The sequence below is a fragment of the Naegleria lovaniensis genome (genome assembly GCF_003324165.1).
Source record: "Naegleria lovaniensis strain ATCC 30569 chromosome Unknown tig013, whole genome shotgun sequence".
Lineage (NCBI taxonomy): Eukaryota > Heterolobosea > Eutetramitea > Acrasida > Naegleriidae > Naegleria > Naegleria lovaniensis.
In genome coordinates this window covers 267341-291588 of record NW_025407836.1, presented here as the reverse complement: position 1 = coordinate 291588, position 24248 = coordinate 267341, and the positions used below count along the sequence as shown (strand labels likewise).

Sequence of the window (24248 nt, the reverse complement as noted above, 5' to 3'; positions counted from 1 at the left end):
AGAATTACAAAATTTGGATATTGACGAAGATCGTTTACTGTGTGTTGTTTGTTCAGAACAGTTGAGAAATATTGTATTTCTTGAATGCAAACATTGTGTTTGTTGTGATGGATGTGTGGACAGTCTAAAGAAAACATGCCCTATTTGCAGAAGTTCTTCAGATCATATCAAAATATTTTGGGCCTAACTAAAATATTATTTGAAATATTAGAAAGTAAACGTTATTTATTGAATAAGGAACTTTTTAAATTTTGCCCGCCACTCAAAACAACAACAATTTACAAAAAAATGCCAGCAACAAAGATGGTGTATGGTTCTCTCCCAACATCGGAGGAGCAAAAACAACACCTTCATAGAATTAAAGAGGCTCAAGAATATCTATCAAGTCACAGAGTGAAGGAACTCTATTCAAAATTGGTGTACGAGTTGGTAGTGAACAGACCCAATCAAGCAATTCCCTTCATGATCGAGAGGTTAAAAGAAATTAAAGATATCGGACTCGATAAACCAAGACAACCACGACCTAGACTTATTTCTGTTGTCACAGACTGCAAAGACGATTTTGAAATCAACCAAGCTATCAAACATGTAGCGACAGATTTCAACATGAAAATGTGAGTATCAATAGAAACGAATTTTGGTTTTTTTCAAACTGTCGATGTTAGTATCAACCCCAAGAATTTTGCAAACAATCAGGAACTAAAAACGGATCTCGAGGAATATATGGAAGTTTCAAATTATCGAGATTTTATAATGCTTCACTCACCTTCCAACATTGCTGATCTTATTAACATGGAACAAGATGTTGTGGAGTTTGATATGTGCATTTATTTTCAAGACATTTCACTCCCTCCTTCCTCTGCAATAACTGACCTTCAAATTGTTTTGCAGTACTTTGAAGCAGTTGGAAAGTTTAATGTGATTCAGGTGACGAAAGAATTAGCAGAAGAAAAAATTTTTGATTCTTTGAAAAACCTTATTCATCCTAAAATTTAGACCATGATCATGTTTGTGAAATAAAGAAAAATTTAATAGTATTAGTAGATTTACAAATCGTCATCATAGTAGTCGTTATAACGAGACCGATATTTATCCATGGTCTTTTGTGACTTTCTGTCGTCTGGATCTTCATCTTCTTCATCCTCGCTGATATAGTATGTGTCAGGAGGAACTTCGTGCATTTGAACAGAAGGAGCACCCTTGATATGATTCAAGTTTTCCAAAATCATATTCTTATACTTTTCTAAATATTCCAATGAGTTCATGTTTTCCATAGTTGATGGTTGAAGGTGCAAATTATAGTCTGGACCAAAATATTCAAAGTAGTCGTTATATGGCATTTCACTTTCTATATCAATACCTAGAAGAACAGAAGTTTCATAAGTCCAACATCTAGCAACATTTCTTACAGTATAACCGCCTCCACCCAAGACAAGCAATGGCAATCCAAATCCTTTCACAAATTCAACACAGGCAGCATGACCTTTAGTTGTCAAATTGAAACAACCCAATCTGTCTCCAGTCAATGAATCAGCTCCACACTGTAGAACAACAGCACCAGGTCGGAACACTTGCATTACCTTTTCAATGACTGGCTTAAAAATGGACAAATAGCTTTCATCGTCAATGCCATCTTTCAAAGGGAAGTTTAGAGAATAGTACTTTCCAGCACCTGCGCCAATATCTTTGATATCACCAGTTCCGGGGAAATATTGCTCTCCAAATTTGTGGAAAGAAACTGTCATCACACGATCTGTTGTATAAAAAGCTTCTTCAACACCATCACCATGATGAATGTCAATGTCAATGTAAAGAACACGAGCATGGTACTTTAACAATTCCAAAATTGCCAATACGATATCGTTAATATAACAAAAGCCGCTAGCCTCGTTTTTCTTAGCGTGATGCAGACCACCAGCCCAGTTGATAGCAACATCACATTGCTCATGATTCAGCTTGACTGCTGCTCCAATACTTCCACCGGCAGAGATCTTACAAAATTCAAAGATACCATCAAATACAGGGCAGTCTTCACCGACGTTGAAGGCTTGTAATTGTTTTTGAAAATCGTGCATATTGTCGGGTGTAACTTTTTTCAAGAAATCAACATATTCATCAGCATGGAATTTACACATTTCTATCTCGGACGCAGGATGTGGTCTCTGTTATTGATGCGGATTAAATATATTTGTTGTTACATTGTAATAATTGATTTGATCACATCAAAATTTTAATACAAATCACAATAACGGTTATTGGATTTGATTCATCATTAAATACTTACATAAACTTCCATGTGCTTATAGAGTCCGTAGTTTAATAAAAGGTTGTGGGTCATCTTGATACGATGAGGCTTCATTGGATGTCCTTGTCCGTAGTAATAATTGCCCACATCTCCGTCATAAAAGTAGGAAATGTTTGGCCTTCTCATTTTTTTTTAAATATTTTTGCAATTTTAAAAATTTGATTCAATTTATTCGAAAATTGCATCTTGTGAACCAATTCCCAAACTAAACATCAAGGCGCGGCGACCAAATGTTAAAACTCAATTTTATATTTCACAAACTTGATTGTCACAATATCGTTCTGGTGTTGGTTCTTGTTTTAGCGTTCGCTCTTGTGAGAGTGGACACGTCGTTTTAAGCTTTGATTTCATTTCATTGTATTGCTCTTCTGTGATAGGTTCATACGGCATTTGTGGATATGGTGAGGAATCTGTATCCATCATTGGTAAAAAACTGATACCTTTCAATTGATATTGGAAATAATCCAGTGCGTATTGATTTGCGATCCTTCAGTTTGTGGATTGAAGGTTATGGTTGCAGAGACTTGATTATCGGACCAATAACGTTGAAGGAATGAAGCCAAGGATAATTGTTCCCACATGGAAAGCTCTTTGGCTGTCCTAATTCCTTCACCACAATCGATTGGAAATTCCACAACAGTGGTTTGAGAGTCACTCACGGCAGGTTCCGTGTGATATCCAGCTTCAGCAAGTGTCTTGACGAGTGGAGAGTTGGTAGCTAATCGCAATCTCCGGACGTAGAATCTTGAAATTGGATAGTGCATTCCAGGTGTAGCTCCAGCCAATAAACTTACGGTTCCACTTGGCTTAATGGACGTGGTCTTTATGGACCGAGGAATTGCCAACCAATCACTAAATGTTTGGTCATATTCTTGAATGGTGTCATAACCGACTGTTGACCAACGCCTTAATTCTTCAACTCCTCTCTTGGTAATAAATTGAGCAATACCACTCATGGAACATCCAATTCTTCGGTTTCGGAGCATGACACGATTCACTTCAGGCCAATGAGTTCTTCCAAGAGTGACTGTCTTGGCATATAAAAACGCATATTTAAGTGTCTTTTGATAATCTTCCAGTGATTCGTGATTGTTGGGGAAAGTCTCTACAAGACAACATAATTCATAACTTTCAAGAGTTTGTTCAAGGCATGGATTTCCACCACTTGCTCGTGTCCTTGTTGTCTTGTATTCCATTCATTCTTGAAAATTGTCTCATATTTTGCAGAAAGGCAAGACCTGGCTCTCCATTTACCATCATTCTCTTTGCAACATTTGAATAATCCATTCCGATTTGAGCAAAAATGGAATTATTGGAGGTCCATCCATAAGAAGCACGATGTGGATTCTTTTCATAATTTTTCAAATCGATAAATTCTTCAGAATCTGCTTCACCAAATGCAATTTCTGCAGATCTTCTAATGTTTCCAGAAACAACACACTTTCCAATATAATTCATGAGATCTACGATGACTGTTACAGAAATAGGTTTTCCAGCATTCGTTTCTAACAATGCTCGAATATTTCATGTAACTCTTTCAAAGATTCTGGACCACTACTCACTCCACCAAATCCTCGAATTGGAGCTCCTGCAGGCCTGATTTTAGAATAGTCAAATAATTGAGGTGCATGTCCATTAAAATATGAATCAAGCAAAACCTTCACACTTTCAACCCATCCCTCTCGAGAGTCAGCAATAATATTCATGATGGGTTGTCTTGTATTGTCCACTCCTTTAATCGTGATAGATCCTGAACCTTTTGTGTCAAAACCAACTCCTACTCCAAGCATGCTCATATCCATAAGAAACACAAATGGTTTCAGAGGATCTTCTTTCATAGATTCAGTGCTCACAAATGCACAATTGTTAAGTGCTGCATAAAGACCTCTCTGTTCAGTCAATGGAGTTCCCATTCCCCACAATCCTCTTCCACTTGGTAAGAATTTCATATTAAAAATTCTGTCATACATTTCTTGTGCTGACTTTTGAGCCTTTCTAGCATTCCATCCAAGTTTGTGATTGTCAATCCAATTTTTTTGCATATTATATGTTCCATTTACCACTCTTTCAACTGTTTCATACCATTCTTCATTCCTATTTTCTTCTTCAATGACCCGAGAATATGTTCGTTTATAAACAACTTCTCCTAACCCATTAAATCCGAAAGGAGGAGGAATATTCTTGTACTTTTCAACAAATGTTTTACTGAGTTTAAATCTATAACTTGGTGAATCATTGTGTGTGACAGATGTGTCGATGGTCATACTCGTCGTATCTAACATTCGTTGTTTTTTGAAAAGTGGATGATCATGAGATACTTCTGAATGTTGATGTCGGCCAGTGTCTTGTTCACTCCGAACTTGTGAGCAAGTATGATATCCGCAACAATGGCTCGGAGATGTTGTTAGTAACTTTTTCTTTTGAAAATAAATGGGGAGTGATGATGAGTTCGAGAAAGTACTGGAGGTTGGTGTTGAGAATATTTTAACGGTCTTTCCGTAATTGCTATTCTTGTTGGTCGAGTAGTTTCTGATCATGCTCATACGGCTCGAGCCATGTGTCTGAACAGAACCAACGTTTCTACTGCAATGATGCCGGCTCAGCGTTGCAATCAAGCCTTGCTTGTGCATTTTTTAGTGGTGGGTGCGTACACTCATCGGACGATGGAAATTCTCATTGAATAATTTTGATAGGGTTTGATAAAACGGATTTGGTGAGAAACAATGAAGTGTACGGGTTGTTATTGATTCAGGTAGAGTCACCGATTGATTGAAGTTGCTTCACATTCAACGATAAAGTTTTAATTTTCAAAACATTTAAAAAAAATGTTCTTCAGCAACAGAACCCAAACTTCCCGATATCATCGATCATCAAATGATCCTTCGCATCAACAACAAGGATCGTCAGTAGCCGCACTTGATAAAAATCATCCCAAAGCAAGAACATTATGGATGGGTGATCTGGATGATATTTTGGAAGAAGACTATGTAAAACAGCTCTTCGGGAGTGATATTAGACCTTCTATTGTTTCTGCTAAAATCATTCGAGATAGAAACACAGGAAAATCAGCAGGATATGGATTTATAGAATTTACAACTGTCGAAATTGCAAAAGCTGTGCTTGAAACATACAATGGAAAAACAATACCCTCGCTTCCGAATAAGATTTATAAATTGAATTGGACATCACAACCTGGAAACTTTCATATGCCCATGAGCCATCAACCTAAACCAATGGGAAAAGATGTAGTTTCTATTTTTGTTGGAGACTTGGCTCCCGATGTGGATGATTACATGCTCGAACAAGCTTTTAAAGCTAAATATCCATCTGTGAGAGGTGCAAAAGTGGTATTGGATCCAAAAACTAAAATTTCCAAAGGGTATGGATTTGTAAAATTTGCTGATGAGGAGGAAATGATGAGATCAATGACAGAAATGCAAGGAGTTTATATTTCATCCAGACCTGTGAAGATTCATCATGCCACGAATAATTTTAAAAGTCAAGGAATGGGGACTGGATTGTCATCATCGCTTTTTGGAAATGCTTCGGTTCCTCAAACTTTTGTACCGCAAATGCCTCAACCAACGAGTTTAGGAGATGAACCTACCACAATCATATCGACTGATCCATTGGAACAAGAAAATACAACAGTTTATGTAGGTAATTTAACTCCAACCACAGATGAAAAAGTATTGCGAGAATATTTCCAAGGATACGGTCCAATCACATCTGTAAAAATACCAACCAACAGCAATTGTGGATTTATTAATTTTACAAGGACGGAACATGCAGAAAGGGCTATTTTGGAGATGAACGGTATTGAAATACAAGGCAACAGAGTGCGAGTGTCATGGGGCAGAATGCATAAAAAGCAGCAAAATCAAATGGATGACGAAACGTTGAAACAACGTCAGCTCCAAGCTGCTGTAACAGCATTCCAATTTCAGCAACATCAACTTAAAGCCATGAACGATAAAAAGATAAAAGAAGAGGACGAACGAAAAAAGTTAGAATTTGCAACCAGGTTTACAAAACCTTTTGACATTCTTCAAGACAATCAAAGATTTCTGGAAGAGAACGGCTGCATGGACGTTGATATGTATTAAATATTGTTATTTACATTTTAGCAGGTTTTTGGTCCTTATCTTTAGATTTTTCATCTTTCAGCTCCTTGTCCTTCACCTTCACATCATCATCATAGCTCTCGCCTTGTGAAGTGCAACAGCAACAACTGAAATCTCCAATACGATCCATTTTGAGCTTTCCTAAATAAATTTTTCTAAGCCTGTCACTCATAAAGTATGGACCCTTAATTTCGTTTGGATTAATGTGCAGTTCGTAGCTAACACAAATAAGAATAGTGTCAATCGCTGTATCATACAAGTTCATGAATAGGGAGGCAATGAGGAAAGTAATCACAGCAGTAACCAACGATGGTATTATTCCGTATTCAACAACAGGCAAAACAACTACAAGGAATTGATATGTGTTGTTCAAGTCAATGATAAGGTAACAGATGACTGAGCTAACTACAGTAATTAATACTCTTCCTAAAAATAATACAACATCACTGATTGCATTAGTTGTTCCTACAATCAAGATATTCTCCATGACAATCATAAATCCTCTTGAAGAGCTCATTAAAAAGTTGCTTCCATGTATGGCAATCATTAAATAAGCGTTCTTATTCATGAATCTAACTATTTTCTCCACAACCCACAAAACTGCATCAAATACCTTAATAATCCAGTTTGCAACAGTATTCTCTTGGGCTAATTTTTGAAGTCGTGTTTTGGCTTTCTTGAATAAATATCTTATCATTTGAACAATTGCAACGACAAGTGATCCGAATATCATAGAACCAATGTGATACCTGAGAACTCTCCAAAAAGATTTGAACACTGAAAACTTTTCTGTCTTTTTGTCGTTTCCAATACCCCCAAAGTACCACCCTGCCACAACACCAGCAATTGTAGTACAGGCAATGGCTTCGATAAATGCCACTCCCCAGAAATAGGCAAAGAGATTATACAAGCCAAGAACCTGCAAAGCAGTTGTTCCTTGATCAATGGTGATGGATGTGTTTGAGAATTTGGTAGTGTTCATAAATGTAGAAATTTCAGTCATGTACGAGCTCCATCTGGGGTCATTGGCAGCAATAGTGACAGGTTTTTGTGCGCTTTGAAGGAATACAGCAACAACTGCCCACCATACGGTAAGTCCACAAATTAATAAGAATGAAACTGCTGGAATAATAATCAAGGTAGGAAACTTGTTCACTGCTCTACTACCTTCCTTAATGATTGCTATGGCCTTTCTTATTCGTCCCCAGAGGAAGATCATAAGAACAAGATAAATGAGTAACAACCCCAGAATTGTACCTCCAATTCCCATCCACCATTGAGAGGCAGTTCGCATTGTTGTGTCAATCACTCCGTTCGATTCAGACTCGAGATACTTTTTCACACCAATGTATAAGATGTAGCCACCAGCAACTCCCATTATCAAGGCAATAACAACCAGAATGACTCTCACAACAATTCCTACGAACAGTCTCATAAACAATACAAACGTAAAGCATAAAATTAAGCTCAACACAGAAGATATAAGAATAGGGAGCCACGATCTCCAAACCTCTGACAAACCTTGCTTTAAACCGTTTGTGACCTTCATTGTTTGCTTGAAAGTAGTTTTCGTTACGAGGTCCATGGTTGTATTATCCAGAACTGGTATGCATCGTTTAAAATCTGTGGAGACATACACGTCACTGAGTCTACGATCAATGAAACCTTATACTTACATGTTTCATGGGTAAAGTAATTGAAATAGCAACCGTCTCCGTCGTATGCTTTCTTTGCACGAGTTAAAGCATTCGTGTCATTCACGTCATATTTGCAAACTACAGAATCAAGCACAGCTGTTGAGAGAGGATTCAAAATACTAACTAGGGACGATGGACATTCTTTAACACAAATACCCATGCCCAAAGCAGAGATAAGTCTTGCCGTTGTGATATCTTTGATCTGCTCAGGCCGAAACTCGAAAGGATACCACAGAAAAGTTTTGTTTTTCAAATCTACCATGTTATCATTACCTTTCCCGATTGCGTAACCACACATATTTCCTTGGTAGTCAATAGGCTCAACAAGAGCTGCCGGATTTCCCGACCAAAATCCAAATCCTGCAATGACAAACATTCCTATCCAAAATAGAATAAATACTGGTATACAGAGCACATCTGTGCATGAACGCTTTCTGTTTACACCATATTCAGCCGGTATTTGTTTTTTATCGAAATCATCCTCAGTTTTCTCTCCCTTATTGCAGCAGGCAAGTTTTTTCATTGTATTTATATGATCCACGAATGTCTGAGATAGAGTAATGATCAAACCCTAACACAACGTTGTACGAGTTGGGTCAATGATGGTATTGGTTTTCAAGTATTTTTGTTTTGAGCTTGGTGAATTCCCGCCCTTCCAGTACAACTGTCGTTTGCCGTTGCAACGTTAAAATATTGTGAACTTGACTTGGTCTGAGAGATAGATTGCGCAAAGTTTAAGGGAGAGACTTTGTTGTTCTTGATTTGGAATGATGCTGGAATATTCTTCAGGATCTCAATGTGGTTATTTAACTTGTCTACAAATAAGTTAAGAGAGGTGGTTTACTAGTGAGGAGTTGAGTCCAACAACAAGTACTTGAGGCCGAGTGTTCGCATTAGTTAACTTTGACCATGGCTTCTGGATCTTTCTCATCTTCCTCGTCACTGATATCAATACCAAATCCAGGCCGCTTGCTGTCACTTTGAGTGGTAGTGCTACTTTCCATTGCTGTGGATTTTTCATTGATGATTTCATCCAATTCTTCTTCATTCTCCAATTTTTCATGAATACTCGACGAGTCATCATGTGTTTCATCGTCTTGTGGTACTTGAGAGTATCTTTGAGTGGATTTTTCTTCTCAATATGTTGCTGTAATTGAGCTAAATTACTCTTTCTAAATACTATCATGATGGCACTCATCACAACCAAGAAAATAATAGACCAAACAGATTCAATGGTCCAATTCGTCTCCCATCTCTTATCAAACTTGAATTGATCTGAATTATCAAGCAATATTTGAGTGTAAATGAGCCAAGCCAGAGTGACAATGAGATAGGCAATGATGATTGAGGTGAGCAGCGCAAAGATTCTCCACCTATCCGATTGATTCTTTTTCTTCAATTGTCTCATTAAAGAGGTCAATTCAGCTAAAATCCAAATAAAGGCAATCACATCGAGAACAACAACTGGAGTCGATAGTAAACTTGCAACAATGGGACTCATGACATGTACCTTAACAAATAACAAGTCAACAATTTCATATGCGACAACTGCTAGACAATAGGCTAGTCCATATGTCCACAATAGAAAAGATTTAACACCACCTAAATAGTCTCGAATGGATCCATAACCAACGCATAAGAGAATAATAAAAATTCTACTGAATAATTTTCTACACATGTGGAATAGAGATGAAATGGTAAATAAAAAGTTATTGTTTCTTCCATAAACATCCATATGTTGAAGCATGGCAAAGCTGAATGAATTTTCTAATAAAAATAAAATCAAAACTACGAAAATCCAAACAATGATGGCATACGATTTGACTTTAGGTTTCTTTTGCTGTTGTTCAGGCAAGGTTGAAGCAGCAGGTGCCTCATCCTTCTTTCTGTTGAATGCCATTATCAGCTTTTTGATAAATTGAATTCCAAAAGGTCTTTGACATTCAAATCCTACTCCAAAAACGGAGAGCATGTAAATCATTCCTATTACAAATACTACAATTGACATGAATCCGTAGAAAGGTAAATTATCATAGACTTCAGCGCTCAAATGACCGAATGGATTCACGTATTTGATAGATCCAGACTTAATGGTCATGGATTTGGTATTACTATCAGTGTCACAGTTTAAAATAATTGCATAGTAAATTCCACTTTTTGTGAAATCTTCATATTTAGCATGAATTCTTGTTGTAAATTCTGTGAAATGAGATCTTTCAGGAATGTATGTGGTAGAATCACAAATTTGGTCCAGAACCACTCCAAGAGAATAATAATTATGACTAGAAGCAGATGTATTTTTGTAAAAAGTTTCCAAATCATCGCTATGAATTAACATCCAGTACATTTTAGTTTCAACATTTTGTTCGTGCTGGATAGAAAGGTCCACCGTGAGTGATGGCTTTTTTAGTTTTGAAAAAACAGCGAGTGATGAAAATGCATATTTTTCTGTTGCAATACCCAATCTATCATTACAAAAATTAATACCATCATTATTTCCGAATATTTTATAAAATCCAATTTACCTTTTTACAATGAATGAACCATAATGCATTTTCGTGTTTGTAAATGTAAATATTTCGGATTGAACAAGTTCCGTCGTCATCATCATCATGGCGATGATAACGATCAAAAGATATGTGGAATACGACAGCTGTTGTTGTTTCATTTTTTTACAAGCAACACAACCAATCGTTAGAGTGCTTCTGACTTGCTTCCATCTCAACTTGTTTGAAGTAATACAAAAGTCCTAGATAATATTGTTGGATTGTTCCTGCTTCAATTCCAAGGTTGATGATGCGCATCTCTCTCGGATTTCTCTTGGCAAGAACAAAAAAATGTCTTTTCTACTCTTGACCGCTCTATTGGCAACTTGCGTATTGTTGGTCTTTATTTATTTTAATCTTCAAAAATCTACTACAACAACAACAACAGATCAAAAACAAGCAACAACAAAGGATCAGCCATCCACCACTACTACTACAACTGCACCAAGTACAAGTACCGAAACAAAAAAGAAACAAAAAGGCTCTAGTGCATCTCCTGCAACAGCATCGGAACTTGAGGTGATTGATCATGAGTTGTTAATTGTCGAGGCTTCAACCATCAAGGCACAGAAAAAAACTAAAATTATTGATGACGATGTCATTGATATGAGTACATCAAAGAATTATACTGCAATTTTGAAAAAATCAGTGAAATCAGTGCGAGTGTTTCGAAATGAATTATTAGTCAAGGACAATAAGAAGTTTTATGACATTGAAATTGGTAACATCAATGATTATGGTACTGCAATAGCATTAAATCAGGAGGGAGATATGCTAGCTGTAGCAATTGATTATGACAATTATGTAAAGATTTTCAAACTCAACACCTCACTCACTACGTCGCACCAAATTCATGAAAAGCCTTATTCTCTTCCTCCTGAAAAGAAGATGATCAAGTCATTAAGGTTCTCTCCAAACGGAAAATATTTGGTTGCTCAATTATATGGTTGTGATGATATCTCAATTTATAATGTGAAAAATCAAAATGCAGAGCGTGAAACTATTAAGAGTGGCCAACTTCAAAATTATATGTTTTGTTTGACGGACTCGTACTTGAGTGTCGCAGGTTTCTCTTCCACTTTGAAAGTTTTTAAAACCTACTTTGAATCCACAACTGAAGTGGATATTGATGATTCCAAGAAGAGCAAGAAAAAGAAGGAAATTGTACACATATCGAAGGGAAATACCTCAACAGTGGTTAAACATAGAGAGTTGATGGGTTGTAAGAGCAGTGTTTCGTTTGTTGATATTTTCAATGACAAGGCAATTGTCACAACGACGAAAGATGAGATAGTTCGGCTTTTTGACCTTGAAGAGCCTGAACGTTATGTCATTGCTGAAGCAGATATTAAGGTATTGACTAATGGTGTTGTTTCTAACTTCTCTCAAGTATTCATGTGTTCTGAATCAACATTTTGTGGCATTGGCTTGAACAGCGAAATTGTTTTCTTTGAAAGAGACGGCAAATCTTTCAAGCTCAAACAAACGATTGACAAACCTGTGCAATCTGGAGCTTCCATTCTTGTTGCTCAACTCAATCCAAAGAGAAAAGTGTTGATCACCTCTTCGAGCGACGCATTTATTAGGCTTTGGAAGGTACCATCTCAATAAAGGTCAAAGCATGTGCATTTGTTGCTTTATTGTGTTTTATGGTTTTTTGCTTCTCATCTCAATGGAATAACGAAGAGAATCCACAAGTCCTCCAACTTCAGGTGGTTTGTGACTCTTCTTGGCACCTCTTTCCTTCACCATCTTCTTTAGCTCATCATGGAAGACGTCCTTATTTGATTCCTTGAACGTTGTAAAGTAGTGGTCTGCATTCAACCATCCCATTGGATCATAGATAATTGTGTACGTGTAGGTACACTTGTTTTCATCAGTTTCCTCTACCATAAACGCTGACTTGATTTCTGCTCTCACATAGGTAGAACCTTCAGAGACCTTTGGATTATTGATGGATCTCGAAACACAAAGGAATCTCTTTTGCTCTGGATCTTTTCTACAGCAATAAGCATGAAGTAATTCTCTGTCTTGTTGTGGAAAACTCATCTTTAAAATTTCATGATAGATGGCATGAGCATATTTTCCAACCTTAACAAAATCAATCAAGTTGGAAGACTCGATCGTTAATTCTCTACACTTGAAATAATCAGGATCAATCCACAAGTTAAAAAGTGCCTCTGCACTACAATCCATGGTATAGTGGTATTTAATTTGAGTGTGTCTCCTCGAGTTGCTGAGATGGTTATGATCCACTTCTGGAGATAGATATGTTTTTCCTTCAGGTGTTTCTGTGTGAATTCTCCAATCGGCAAAGGTAGTCATGCCTTCAATACGGTGATCAAATTCCCAATCGTTGAATCTGTGATTTTCAAGATTAATAATTTCAGTTCCACACTTCTCACAAAATAGAATAAATTCTTTTTCATCTTCTTCCTCTGCAGAGTCATGAGTAGAGGAACCATCTTTGCCTACTCTCAAATACTTGAACAATGTGTCAGGATCTTGCTTCTTTAACTTTTTTAAAAATGTTAAAAAGGGGTTGGATTTTAAGAATTTTGGAAATTCTGGTTTCAGTGTCTGTTAGGGATATTGTCATACTTCTATGATTATTAACTGACTGAAAGAAACGTACCTTGATAGATAAATTAGAAAAATTGTCAAATAGATCCACTGGACAAAAAGAGCTATTGCATTGATTAAATTTAAGCTGGAATGGTCCAAACGCATTCTTCATAAATTTGAACTTCAATCTTCTTGGAGCTTCCTCTGCTAAAAATGTGGTAACCAAAGTAGATGCAACCTCATATCTTTCAGAAACGTTTGCATTTGACTTGAATTGGTTGATGAGTGTCAAATAAAATTCAGCAATATCTGTTTTAAAATCTGTTAAGAACTCTTTCATTGCAGCAACAAATTCTGCATTTGTCACAAGCTTTGGGAATGAATAATTATCGCTTCTAAACAAGTCGATATTGGCAAAAGGATCCGTAACTTCTTCAATGATGGCTTTCATTTGACCTCCCAATAACTGCTCAATTTCTTCAATGGTTAAAACAGAACTTTGATGATGTTCGTTATTTAACAGATAGGTTTGACAAACTCCCTTTCCTTAATACATATCGTTTAGAATGTTTCCACACTGCTTGTGTTACACATACCTTTTACCTCAACTCGGCGCTCCTCAAAGTCAAACCCAATGTCATGTACTCGTTCGTAAGTTGCTCTGACATGTGTACTCGTCCAGGAAGTGATGTGCTCTCCATTCGAGAAGCCATGTTAATGGTGTCCTTGTAGTTAAAACAATGGTTAATATTTCATCATGTATATTTGAAGACTTACTCCCCATAGATCATAGGCAAACTATGAGTATAGAAATTACAGTAAATAAAAATATATTAAGGGAGGTTCAAAACATACCTTTTTAGTTCCAATCACACCTGCAACCACACCACCCGTATTCATTCCCATTCGAATGTTGAGCTGTTTGTTCTCCAAGCTCATATCTTCACCTTCTTTGGCATCAGCAAAGAGTCTTCTCTTGAGTTCTGGATTGTTGTGAATTTCTTTAATTTGCTCAACATTGTAGTTATGAATAACTGTCATTGCATCAATAGCGAAACGGAGTGCTCTCTCAGGGTGATCCTATTGCCGATGAGATGATGAATGTCAGCACAAGAATTTGCTACTTACACTTTGTGGGTTATTATGTCTAATGTTCCCAATAGTTTTTTTAATTATATAATTTGACATAAACAAGCATTTCAACTTACAATCTGTTGCAGAATGTATGAATTGAATTGCATCCAATGACTACTACTCACTTACCCTCCAACACAAAAATAGGCGTCTCCAATCGTTTTGATTTTCTCTAATCCATACTTGTCTGTCAACGTATCAAACTCGTTCACAACTACAGAAAGCATCTTTACTAAATCAATGGGTTCCATATTCGATGAAAGTTTTGTAAAACCCTATGGTTTTGCATTCAAAGTGAGATTAACAATATGTTTGAACAATTCCAATAACCTACCACTAAATCGCTAAAGAACACTGTTACATCGGTAAACTTTTCAGCAATATAAGTTTCTCCACTTTTCAATCTAAGAGCAACAGCCTCAGGCAAAATGTTCAGTAACAAAGATTCAGACTTCTTTTTCTCTTCCTCCAATAGGGTTTGTTGTTTCTTTTCTGATGTAATATCCTAGATCAAAAAGGTGTGAATTGTTGTTGTGTATAGTAAAATCTAGTTTTCACATACCTTAACAAAAAATGTAACGACTGGATTATTTCCAAACAATGTTGCAAAGAAATTAATTCTTGCAGGGAATTTTGTCTGATTCTTTCTAAAGCAATCAATATCTATGGAATCAGAATTTTTCTTTTCGTTAGCGTCTTCTAGTGCCAAGTTTTTACACATAATGTCAATGATAGACTTGACCTTGCCAACGGCCTCTTGGTCGAATAATGTGAACACGCCCATTCCTTTTGCATCACTCGATTTGATTCCAAACATTTTCTGTGCAGAAGGGTTGAACAAGTCAATTTCTCCCTTTTCATTACACAAAATAACACCGTCGACTGCACTGTTAAGAATATTAGACACTCTCGTTTCTTCATCTCCACCTGATCCATCGTCTTTCATTTTGGACCTTCCCAAAAATCCCTTTCCATTGCTCAAGTCATAATGTAACACGTAATTCCTTAGTTTTTCATTTGCATCCAAAATTTCCCATGGAATGTAATTTAACATGAGGCGAAGTTGATGAACATCTCTCCAATGAGAGTTGCATGAGGAGTACAGAAAATAACCAAATATTAAGGTTTCAAGTATTCCAAATATAGAAAAAACAATAATTATCACCATATCAGGCTTGGCAGTCAAGTAAATGAAATATTCCAAGAATTCAAGTAGGAGGTTTGTAGTGTCAGTTGCAGTTAAAAAACTGTCTAAATAGTTTTTAAAAACTTCCTTTGAAGAGCTTATATAACTATCACTTTGGAGCAATTCAGAGAGTTGATCGCTGTTCATAACAAAGTTTGTAATTCCGTTGTTGAGACCATCACATGCTTTTGGATTTCCAGTATTGTTACATTGACTTGTTCCAGTTAAGGAGGAAATGTACTGATTATAGGATGGTAGTTTTGATAAGTCACTCAATTCTGTATTCCATGTCTGTTGCAAATCTTGGATTAACGGATGAATTTCTGAATACATGGTTGAAAAATTTGTTAGTTTAGCCAACTTGGGATCATTAAGCGCTGAGGATCCATCCATCTTGTTGAACAAAAACAGCTCTGCAAGTCTTGACTGTACTTTTTGTAATAAAAGCAAGGTCTTAGTAATTCTGCTCAAACTTTGAATGGTGGAAGCTGCGTAATTACTGATCGTAATGGTTCCAGCACAAAGTAGTGAGAGACAAATGACAGTACAAAAAATCAAAGCAAATCCATAACCTACAACCATAGTAGATGGCCGTATCGTTGAATTATTACTTCTTGCAGCATATTCATCGGACTCTCCTCGTTTACCCAAGTAGTGATATATTTTACCAATGATATTCTTGGAAATATACAATTCCAATAGTTTGATGAGTTGATTCGAATTTGAACATTGATATCTGGCAACACCAACTATGATAAATCCTATCACAAGATAAATAAATACAGAACAGGAATAAAAGATTAAATAGGCATTTGCATATTTTCCGGCTGAAACCTTAATGTCAGAAACAGATTGTAGACAATAGGATTGAAATGCATTTTCCGCTCTGTCACGATTTAACATTAAAAACATGACACTGAAACTCTCCAAAGTCTTGTTATAATCATCCATTCCATAATTGAATATAATTTGTTCATGCTTCATAATCATATGCACAATATCGAATACTGTTGCATTTTGAATAGTGCTAGTGGTGAAAAGTGGCGTCGAGGAGATGGAACCTTCAGCATCTAGAGCTGGTATTAATATTTCATACTTTCCGTTCACATAGTTTCGAATATTGTTACTACTACTTTTTTCTTGATCAATTAATGCTTGTAAGCTTTGAGAATAGGCTGCCAATCTTGTTTTGTGAAATTGGAACCCTTGCACGGATTGAGAGTCATTTCTACCAAATACTTCTAAGAGCGCTTGTGTGGTTCTCAATTCACCAAGTAGTAACGAGGAAGCTCCCAATGGTCGGCAACTCTCTCTTGATATAATAATGTCCTTAGTTGCAAATTGAGACAAAACCACACTTAGCACAATGGATGCCAAAACTAGACTTGCTGTAACAAACAAAAACAGACCTAGCCCAAGTTTTTGAAGTCGATGAGGTTCTGGTAAGCTCAATGCTGATCTAAACAGCAATTCTTTTTTGGCTGCTGCATTATTTTCCACTCCATCGAGAGGTATATCTAAATTATCTGAGGAATTATAAACATTCTTTGCGAATCCTGAAAGTGTTACAGTCTCTGCTTTTGCCAATGAGAATTCATTGCTCGATATTAAATCTTGACCACTACCATGCGAGTGATCCTTGATTCTTTGATGTCCTTTAGAGGTGCAATCTTATTGGTTTTTTGTACCTTACTTCCCTTCTACGACGATTTTGTTCCTCGTCCTCAATGGACAAAGCTTCAGTCAAAAGTTGTTGAGATGATTCTTTGTCAAAAACAAAGTTCTCCAAAAAGTAGCCATATAATCTCAACAGCTTTTTCACATTTCCATTGATTGCATTAAATTCTCATACATAACTTGGCAATTTTCTGTCATGGATGCTATTTTTCGATTAATTTGCTCTATCTTCGAATAACTGATAGCATCGCTCATCAATTCTTTAAAAAAGTGTCTATGTAAGAAATTTAAGTCTGTGTGATATCGTTCGAGTTTTTCAAGGACTTTTCTCAACTCTAGCATATTCTTCTTGTTTCGTGAGTTTTCATAATCAACAAAATTTTCAATTTCAATACTAATTCTTTCAATATTCAGCTTTTGATAAAAGTTGGGATGATTTTTAAGTGCATGATTTAGAATTCTGATGCCATTCCCTTCTCCTTCAATAAAATAGGTCATTAAAATAGAAGCTGTCACTAAAATGTCAATGTTACAGAAGGACTTGTTAAATACAAGCCCTTTCACAAAACAAAGAGAAAGTTCCAGGTCGAGTAATCGTTTGAGACTGTCTTTGAGAAGGTGCTTGACCTAAGGAAAAAATCAAGTGTTCTTATTTCCTTCTTGTCTTCAAATTCTTGAAAGACCATAAAACAGCTCTTTTCCAAGGAGTTGTCTTTTTCTAAAACAACTTCCAGTAACACTTTTCGCACTCGTTTCACCACTAAATGCTGATAAACAAACATGAGTACAAATCCAATGATGAAACATAGCACAATGATACTAATCGTCATCATTGTCATTCCTAACCCAAGTGTCCATTCATTCGAATTATTGACCAATGAAGATATGAGAGCTCCAACAGAGGCACCACACTTTCCACAAATCACACCAAACATGATCGAATTTTCTATAAACCTGGAATAAGGCAATGACTGGAAATACAGATATAAGAGCATCATGCCAACCATGATATGTATAATGCCTCGCACAAACCCCAACGACACTGGAATAAAAGAAACCAAAAATAATTCTATACAAGTGAAGGTCCAGAATCCTATTTGCATGTATGAATTCTTGGCAATGAATAAGCCTTTGGAAAGAGCATGAGTATTGGGAAGGATTAACATGGCGATAGGGAGAATACAAAAAAGTAATAAGCATCCTATAGTGTTGAATACAAGATAAATAATGTTCTCGTAGGAGTAGCAAGAAACCACGTTCCTTCCAAATCTAATGAGATAATGTATCGAGTTGTTGCTATTCTGTAAATCATACCAACAGTCCATAAAACTCGTCATGACAAAGGTCATCACTAAAGCCATCACCATTGTAATTCCGAGCACCATTTGTACAAGAACCTTAATCTTTCCATAAAAACTGTTAGAAAGTAACATGTATCGGTAAGCAATGATCATCATTACAATACACAATACTAAAAAGCCTATGCAAATGAAACCAAGCACGACCATACCAATATACGGTAATCGATCGAGTGAGAGAGATGTTCCATAATTAAGGACATTGAAAATCCAACCTCCATAAAAACCCCACTTGTAATAAGGCTCATCTATTGTTTGAATATTTGAGAATGATGTGTTGTTATTATTGATGATAACCGATCCTATCGTATCATCCATTGTGATTGTTGGAATAAACATTGAACTAATCATCATATATAAATGAAAGAGTGCCATTCCCACGACCAATCTCCAATCATGAATAGGTTCCTTATTTTGCAAAGAGAGCAACAAGACAGTCAAGCCATCCCACATTCGACCCAGAAGAGAAGAGGAGTGGCTGTCAGCCCCCTTCGTAGAAGAACTTGTTGGCTTGTCCCCTGATGCAAGCGGTTGTTGTTGCTGGTCCATCATGATGGCATGCAGGGTTTGACGATGGTTTTTATGGTGTGCTGGTGTCGGCCCGACTGACAACAAATTAGTAATAGATGGACACACGAGCCAACATCACTTTTTAGTAACATTCCTCGTTGGCTGATTGAATTTAACGGTAAAATCATCAAATATTTAGAATATTTAGTGGTGCAATCTTGTGGTTACTTCCACACATTCAATTATTGAGAGAGAATTATTTCATGGTTAATTTTTTTGCAGTTTTTAATTTTTCCTGCCACTTTTCAACTCAATAAACACTGGGTCAGCAGGACGTATTAATACTGCTCTAGGCAACGTGTTTTATTCACATCTTCCTTAGATTACATTGCGAACAAATTTGAAATTGAGTTTTGAAATTGAGGCTTGGTGTTGAATAGTATTTGTTCAAAGCCATTTTTGTACCTATTAAATCAAACAATAAAAATGATAAAGACCGCTCGCTGCATTATGCCATTCCGATGCATTGCATTCACTCTGAAAAGCACAAATGCCTCTTTACTTTCCGTAATTCGGAACAACATTCGCACTAAACACTATCAATCAAATTCCATCATCATGATGAATGTATACAATCAAAACAAAAGATATTTTAGCTCAAATATATTAAAACGAGAATCAGCCATTTCTTCCAATACAACAAATAATAGTCAAGATCTATTGATCACTGAATCATGTGGGAGAAGAATCCAGAAGCGAATGAAAAGAAAGGAGATCCTGGAAGAATGCTCCGAGTTATTGTTGAAAGCGGAGGTTGCAGTGGATATCAAGTAGAGTTTACTTTTTCAAAAGAGATTGAGCCTGGTGATCAAGTCTTTTATCATCCTTCATATCCCAATTCAAAGGTACTTGCTGATGAAATTACAATGAGTTTTATTAAGGGTAGTACCATCGATTTTGTGGAATCCATGGCTAAAACAGCTTTGTTTTGGAAAAGAATCCCAATGCAGAGACAGGATGTAGTTGTGGAACTTCATTTAGCGTCAAAACTAAATAATGGAATACAATTTCACCCTTATTATAATATTTATTTAATTTAGTTGAATTGAAATTGAAAATTGGACAATAAATTCTAACGCTTGACTGCAAGAGTTGATGGAAAAAATGTCTAATAATGACGCACGGTTTTCTCTGACCAGCCGACATTTGTCTCGATTGCACTCGATCATCAATCATCTTTCCATGAATTCACCAGCTTCAAATTCTTCTGATTATCCACAAAATAATAATTATTTTCAAACACACTCCTCCACGAATATTACACTCTCAAGACCTTTCCGAACTCTTCACACTGGAATTATTAACGATCCTGATGCAGTACATTTAGAACGAAAGAAACCACTCCGACTGGAATTAAGAAAATCATTTTATGAAAACAGAAACACATTTGAGAGCATTACGGAAGCGTCGTCCAATAATTTGGAAAAGTCAACAAATTCAACAACACCTCAAGCATCAACACAATCTTATCCTTATACATCCATTCTAATACTGGACCATGTTTTTCATATTGCAAAATTATTACAAGCTCGTCACATCCATCTCAAATATGTGGAACAAAGTGGCGATACCTATATCATGTTTAGAACCGATCAAGGATTGGTTCCATATTCTACCATTCAAAACAAGCATTGGATTAAATATTTATTAATGCACGCAACAGGTAAAGAGGAATATGAAAAAGCAGGAGAAGGGGAATTTCGATTGGAGGTTATGACCGAACGAGATGGTAGACTCGACTTTACTGTGAACGTCGTTTATATTCAAGGAGGTGTAAAATTAACATTGAGTTTTATTAATGTGTAATCATTTATGAAAACGTGAGTTAAGAAAACAATTGAATTACTTAAGGATACATGGTCATGTTAAATTTAGTGACATAACCTGAAGTGAGCATGGGCAGATACTCACCACTACCCCACATGTCACCCAAATGGTCATAGGCTTGATCTAATGGATTTCCAGAATTACCTAATGGAATGATGAAATAGTCATTTCCAAAAGTAATAACTTGTCTGTATGAGACACTGTGGGTAGTTCTTAAATCTTCAAAAGATGTCAAGGTTGGGTTGCTATCAGTTGGAGTCTTTAAATCAAATCTGACCGTTTGAGAATTAGGAACTTGCCAACCTCCTCCAATCTTAGGTCTTATTTGACGGTTCACAAAACATTGTACAGGTGTCTTGGTAAGAAGTTGATGCTCTAGCGACACATAGTGAATATCTTGATGCCACTTTGGAATTCCTCCAAACTTGCTTTGACAAAACTCGAGAACTTTCTTCATTGCATAGATACCATATTCAATACATGAAGAATATTCACTGGAGCTACATGCTAGGTCTGTGTTGTCCAGCATGATTTGTCTCAAATAATCTGCTCTAAGCAAGCTTGCTTTTGTTTCTGGGAATGGAAGTAATGAAGCCTGTGCCAAAAACAAATGGAAAATTGATGACTCTTGCGATCCATAGGATGTGAAACCATTCCATACGGTCATCTTTTCAGTCCACTTGTATAAATTACTAGTTTTGTCTTCGTTTTTAGAATTCAACATTTCTAGCATTTTCACAAAAGCAAACTTCAGGGATTCATAAGCCATTGATTTTCCATCTAATTGAATAGCCATCATATGTTCGTATCCAATTTTTTGCACGGTGGAGTTTCGAACTAAACTTGCAAGCATGTCAGTAATTCGTTTTGCTCTAAACTCAAAGGCATTGTCACTTGTGACCTGATAAGGATAGCCGGAGGGGGCTAATCTATTGTTTGCTGTGACGACATAACCTTTCGAAGGATTGAAAGTATAGGGAACCTTATCTAGGGGCACATATCCGTCATAGTCCCACGTGGATACATCACCAGGCACTGGAAACTCGCCAGTATGTCCCTCTCGGCGGATTGGAGTGGCTCCATAAATTGCAGCCGGAAACATACCAATATTATTTGCGTCAGCATAGACATAATTGCAAGAAACAGACGTAATAAGGGAAAGTGCTTGCTTAAACTCTTCAAAATTTCTTGCCTTCATGGTTTTGAAGTATCCTTCCAAAGTGGTATCATTGTATTCCAGAGCTTTCCAACGTAACACAATGGGTCTATGTAAATCTCCATTCGTCATCATGGTGTCATAGGATGTCCAATCAATACTGTCTAATCCAGCAACAATATCGTTCACAACAGGTCCAAGATGAGTTTTGAATACGGGAACCGTCACAATTTCAAAGCTACCCCCTTCTTCACTTTCACTTGTTCATACTTGACTTGGAAAGGACGAGCTACACCATCATATGTGTAGAAATATGAATTTTTTGTAATATCGGTTGATGTAATACTAGTTGATGAATCCATTTTCATAACATATAAATCTTGGTTATCTGGACCAGAGACCGTAATTCCCCAAGCAATGTCAGAATTTCTACCAATAGAAATACCAGGAGTGTTCACAAAGGAGACTCCTCTCAAATCTGTCTGTGATTCTGCGCTTTGCAAATGAAGTAAAATCCAAATACCTGGAGCTGAAACTGTAAGGTGAGGATCATTGGCCAACATTGATCTTCCAGTGTTTGTGTGATTTTTGTGAACAACCCAAGAATTACTAGCTTCTTGCTGCGCTAAAAATCTTTCAAATAACTCTTGTTGATCTTGATTAACTTTCAATAATTGATCTCGAAGTGTGTTTTGAATAGAAGAATCCCCCAATCCAGAAATAAACGTTTCATAAATATCAGCAATTGAATGGAAATATCCCTTTTGAGAATTTTCAGATGACTCTTTCTCTACTCTTCTACTAGAAATTTTCTTTGGAATATATGCGCCACTGTTATTGAAATACAATCGATATTCTTGAGCCAAATCAGTAGCAGTATCATTATTCGTCAAATTCAAATCTTCCTTAGTTACAATTGTTGTAATATTATTCGGAGTAAAGACGCCATTAATATCTCTACTAAATGTTGACATTGGTGGGAATAATCTTTCAACTCTCGAAAGGGAAACGCCTTGTCTCAGCATGGTATATCGAATCACCTCTGATTTGATGTTTAAACTCAAATCCCACGAAATGAGTTTACACCAGCCAATGGTGTCAATGGGTGTCCACTTTTGTGGACGATATCCAAAGATAAGGTTAAATTCAGGGCCTAGTTTTTCCATAGGAGCTCTCTCAATAAATGCGTTTACACCATCAGCAAAAGCTTGGATAATATCTAGGGAGCTCTTGGAAATTATTCCTGAATTAATATCATAATTCACCAAATCCTTAAACCCCATAACTCTGGCAAATTTATCAACGGTCAACCCAGCAGAGCCCACAACCTCACTAAGGGTTCCATTAAAAATTCTACGATTCAATTCCATTTGAAACATTCTTTCTTGAGCAGTGACATAACCTTGTGCAAAATACATGTCATAATCCGTTTGTGCTTTGATATGAATCACACCAGATGGTTCTCGTTCAATAACTACTGGTTGTTTTGTTCCGATAGAATATAATTCCCCATGTCTTGTTGCAATAGTTGATTGAGTCAGCGACAAGACAATAATTGTGAAAATTGAGTTCAACACAAATGCAATAACTCCAACAATTAAAAAAGTCCAAAACACAATATCCACTATTTTCTTATGTTTTTGATAACAATTAAGTGTAGCACTCTCTTCATGAGTACTTGGACTCAATTTGGCTCGTTCTCTAGAAACGTTCTTGATGGTATTTAATGTTTCTGCAACCTTTTCATGTTCCTCTTCATGAATTCCATGAGATATCGAAGAAAGAGTTGTTTTGACTTGATTCATCTCTTGGGAGTGAGTCTGTTCTCGTTCCGATTTCAAAATCTGTTCATTCCGATACAATCGGTTGAAAACAACCACCCAAAAGTAAAACACAGCCAAACATACAAAGGCTATCACACTGAGTAAAACACTAATGATGAATTCAGCTCCAGAACATTTAAAACAGGTGGTATAGGGATGTATGGTGATGATAAGAAGGAAACAAATGAATGAAAGAAAAAGAAGGATTGGAATGAGAAGATAACGGATGGTAAAGGCCGTATAAAACCGTATGCTTTCTGCAAGGAATTTTAAATTCATG

At 36.5% G+C, this 24248-nt stretch overlaps 13 protein-coding genes across 13 annotated transcripts; 5 read left to right on the top strand and 8 right to left on the bottom strand.

The window, feature by feature from the left end:
- Positions 1 to 288: 288 nt before the first annotated feature.
- On the top strand, positions 289 to 996 carry C9374_001963 (uncharacterized protein; the record flags this gene model as incomplete). The annotated part of the gene is made up of 2 exons (XM_044691328.1): positions 289 to 614; positions 666 to 996. The coding sequence occupies 2 exons, from the start codon at positions 289 to 291 to the stop codon at positions 994 to 996; spliced, it is 657 nt and encodes a 218-aa protein (XP_044550920.1).
- A 50-nt stretch (positions 997 to 1046) lies between these two features.
- Positions 1047 to 2431, bottom strand: C9374_001962 (uncharacterized protein; the record flags this gene model as incomplete). Its single annotated transcript, XM_044691327.1, has 2 exons — positions 1047 to 2162; positions 2285 to 2431. The coding sequence occupies 2 exons, from the start codon at positions 2429 to 2431 to the stop codon at positions 1047 to 1049; spliced, it is 1263 nt and encodes a 420-aa protein (XP_044550919.1).
- Positions 2432 to 2748: 317 nt separating this feature from the next.
- On the bottom strand, positions 2749 to 4935 carry C9374_001961 (uncharacterized protein; the record flags this gene model as incomplete). Its single annotated transcript, XM_044691326.1, has 3 exons — positions 2749 to 3489; positions 3560 to 3810; positions 3864 to 4935. The coding sequence occupies 3 exons, from the start codon at positions 4933 to 4935 to the stop codon at positions 2749 to 2751; spliced, it is 2064 nt and encodes a 687-aa protein (XP_044550918.1).
- A 195-nt stretch (positions 4936 to 5130) lies between these two features.
- Positions 5131 to 6411, top strand: C9374_001960 (uncharacterized protein; the record flags this gene model as incomplete). Its single annotated transcript, XM_044691325.1, has 1 exon — positions 5131 to 6411. The coding sequence occupies one exon, from the start codon at positions 5131 to 5133 to the stop codon at positions 6409 to 6411; it is 1281 nt and encodes a 426-aa protein (XP_044550917.1).
- Positions 6412 to 6421: 10 nt separating this feature from the next.
- On the bottom strand, positions 6422 to 8649 carry C9374_001959 (uncharacterized protein; the record flags this gene model as incomplete). The annotated part of the gene is made up of 2 exons (XM_044691323.1): positions 6422 to 8052; positions 8106 to 8649. 2 exons carry the CDS (start codon positions 8647 to 8649, stop codon positions 6422 to 6424), a joined length of 2175 nt encoding a protein of 724 aa, XP_044550916.1.
- Positions 8650 to 8952: 303 nt separating this feature from the next.
- Positions 8953 to 10680, bottom strand: C9374_001958 (uncharacterized protein; the record flags this gene model as incomplete). The annotated part of the gene is made up of 2 exons (XM_044691322.1): positions 8953 to 10591; positions 10652 to 10680. The coding sequence occupies 2 exons, from the start codon at positions 10678 to 10680 to the stop codon at positions 8953 to 8955; spliced, it is 1668 nt and encodes a 555-aa protein (XP_044550915.1).
- A 283-nt stretch (positions 10681 to 10963) lies between these two features.
- On the top strand, positions 10964 to 12283 carry C9374_001957 (uncharacterized protein; the record flags this gene model as incomplete). Its single annotated transcript, XM_044691321.1, has 1 exon — positions 10964 to 12283. One exon carries the CDS (start codon positions 10964 to 10966, stop codon positions 12281 to 12283), a length of 1320 nt encoding a protein of 439 aa, XP_044550914.1.
- A 36-nt stretch (positions 12284 to 12319) lies between these two features.
- On the bottom strand, positions 12320 to 17732 carry C9374_001956 (uncharacterized protein; the record flags this gene model as incomplete). The annotated part of the gene is made up of 10 exons (XM_044691320.1): positions 12320 to 13252; positions 13308 to 13783; positions 13869 to 13962; positions 14015 to 14035; positions 14093 to 14317; positions 14366 to 14384; positions 14501 to 14646; positions 14706 to 14876; positions 14934 to 17178; positions 17410 to 17732. The coding sequence occupies 10 exons, from the start codon at positions 17730 to 17732 to the stop codon at positions 12320 to 12322; spliced, it is 4653 nt and encodes a 1550-aa protein (XP_044550913.1).
- Positions 17733 to 17794: 62 nt separating this feature from the next.
- C9374_001955 (uncharacterized protein) lies at positions 17795 to 19144 on the bottom strand (the record flags this gene model as incomplete). The annotated part of the gene is made up of 1 exon (XM_044691319.1): positions 17795 to 19144. The coding sequence occupies one exon, from the start codon at positions 19142 to 19144 to the stop codon at positions 17795 to 17797; it is 1350 nt and encodes a 449-aa protein (XP_044550912.1).
- A 692-nt stretch (positions 19145 to 19836) lies between these two features.
- On the top strand, positions 19837 to 20202 carry C9374_001954 (uncharacterized protein; the record flags this gene model as incomplete). The annotated part of the gene is made up of 1 exon (XM_044691318.1): positions 19837 to 20202. The coding sequence occupies one exon, from the start codon at positions 19837 to 19839 to the stop codon at positions 20200 to 20202; it is 366 nt and encodes a 121-aa protein (XP_044550911.1).
- A 142-nt stretch (positions 20203 to 20344) lies between these two features.
- C9374_001953 (uncharacterized protein) lies at positions 20345 to 20968 on the top strand (the record flags this gene model as incomplete). The annotated part of the gene is made up of 1 exon (XM_044691317.1): positions 20345 to 20968. The coding sequence occupies one exon, from the start codon at positions 20345 to 20347 to the stop codon at positions 20966 to 20968; it is 624 nt and encodes a 207-aa protein (XP_044550910.1).
- Positions 20969 to 21008: 40 nt separating this feature from the next.
- On the bottom strand, positions 21009 to 22280 carry C9374_001952 (uncharacterized protein; the record flags this gene model as incomplete). Its single annotated transcript, XM_044691316.1, has 1 exon — positions 21009 to 22280. One exon carries the CDS (start codon positions 22278 to 22280, stop codon positions 21009 to 21011), a length of 1272 nt encoding a protein of 423 aa, XP_044550909.1.
- Positions 22281 to 22369: 89 nt separating this feature from the next.
- On the bottom strand, positions 22370 to 24247 carry C9374_001951 (uncharacterized protein; the record flags this gene model as incomplete). Its single annotated transcript, XM_044691315.1, has 1 exon — positions 22370 to 24247. The coding sequence occupies one exon, from the start codon at positions 24245 to 24247 to the stop codon at positions 22370 to 22372; it is 1878 nt and encodes a 625-aa protein (XP_044550908.1).
- Between the last annotated feature and the right edge of the window lies 1 nt (position 24248).